The following is a 954-nucleotide window of genomic DNA, read 5'->3' as shown; positions in this document are numbered from 1 at the left end:
CCCCCCCCCCCCCAGTGGACTTAATGGACTCAAATGGAGGCAGCTCCTTAGACGCCAAGCTGAGTTTTCTTTCCAAATTAACTTCTTTTAAAAATAACTTTCAATGGCATTCTTTTAAATTCAAATCCAAGGAAACCAGAAGCAAACCAGAGAATTGATTTTTCTTTTTTATGTCGATGCTGGAGGGTGACCTACAGTCTTAACATTGTGTAAGCTTATACTCCTAACCCCTTGTTTTTTTGAGACAGGGTCCCTCTCTATGTAGCCCAGGCTGGCCTTGAACTCATAATCCTCCTTCCTTGGCCTAACAAGTGCTGGTATTACAGGTCTCTGCCATAATACTCAATCAAAGAATATTTTCTTTAAAAAGATTAACAATGCTTAAAATACATGCAGGGGAGTAAAATACTGTTAAAACTAAAAAAGAAAAGTATCAAATACTGTATTGAAACAATAAAATGTTATTATTAAGGAAACATAACCAGAGTGTTTCAGATGCCACCAGTCTTGTAAGTCTCCAATACAACAAGGCTGGAGGTCAAGACTATCATAAGTGGGTGACAGTGTAGCCTTGAGTCCAAGGGTGAGAGCACGGTAGATCCCAGCCTGAAAAGGAGAGGCACACCCAGAAACAGGCATAGCCACTCGGGAGGTAGGGGACAGTACTGAACCCCTCTGCCACTGGCAGATTAGAGAGTACAGAAGAGGGTAGGGCAAGGAGGGCGTGTCCCTGGAGGAGGCTTCAGGGCAGCTTCACAGATCTCCAACCCAGGTACTGGCTCACAAATGGCAATCAGCATATACGCCAGGACCATGCTCTGTCATCTCTTACCTCCTGTAGCTGGGATTCCTTCTTTTTGGAAGACAAATTCAAATGCTTTTCTAAGATGCCACAATACTTCTCTGTCTCTTTATCATACTTCTTTTTGGCTTCCTAGAGATGGCGGGGGGGGG

At 43.7% G+C, this 954-nt stretch overlaps 1 protein-coding gene across 3 annotated transcripts in view; it reads right to left on the bottom strand.

Moving 5' to 3' along the window:
* Arhgap26 (Rho GTPase activating protein 26) overlaps positions 1-954 on the bottom strand; it is a 430094-nt gene that overhangs the window by 310116 nt on the left and 119024 nt on the right. For all 3 annotated transcript variants that reach the window (XM_031365552.1, XM_031365553.1, XM_031365554.1), the window contains exon 5: positions 833-934. In XM_031365552.1, coding sequence (XP_031221412.1) covers positions 833-934 — 102 coding nt within the window. The remainder of the gene's footprint in view (positions 1-832; positions 935-954) is intronic.

This window comes from Mastomys coucha, unplaced genomic scaffold, assembly GCF_008632895.1.
Source record: "Mastomys coucha isolate ucsf_1 unplaced genomic scaffold, UCSF_Mcou_1 pScaffold13, whole genome shotgun sequence".
In the NCBI taxonomy this organism is placed as follows: Eukaryota; Metazoa; Chordata; class Mammalia; order Rodentia; family Muridae; genus Mastomys; species Mastomys coucha.
The sequence above is the reverse complement of the archived record's forward strand: the minus strand, read 5'-3'. Positions and strand labels throughout refer to the sequence as shown.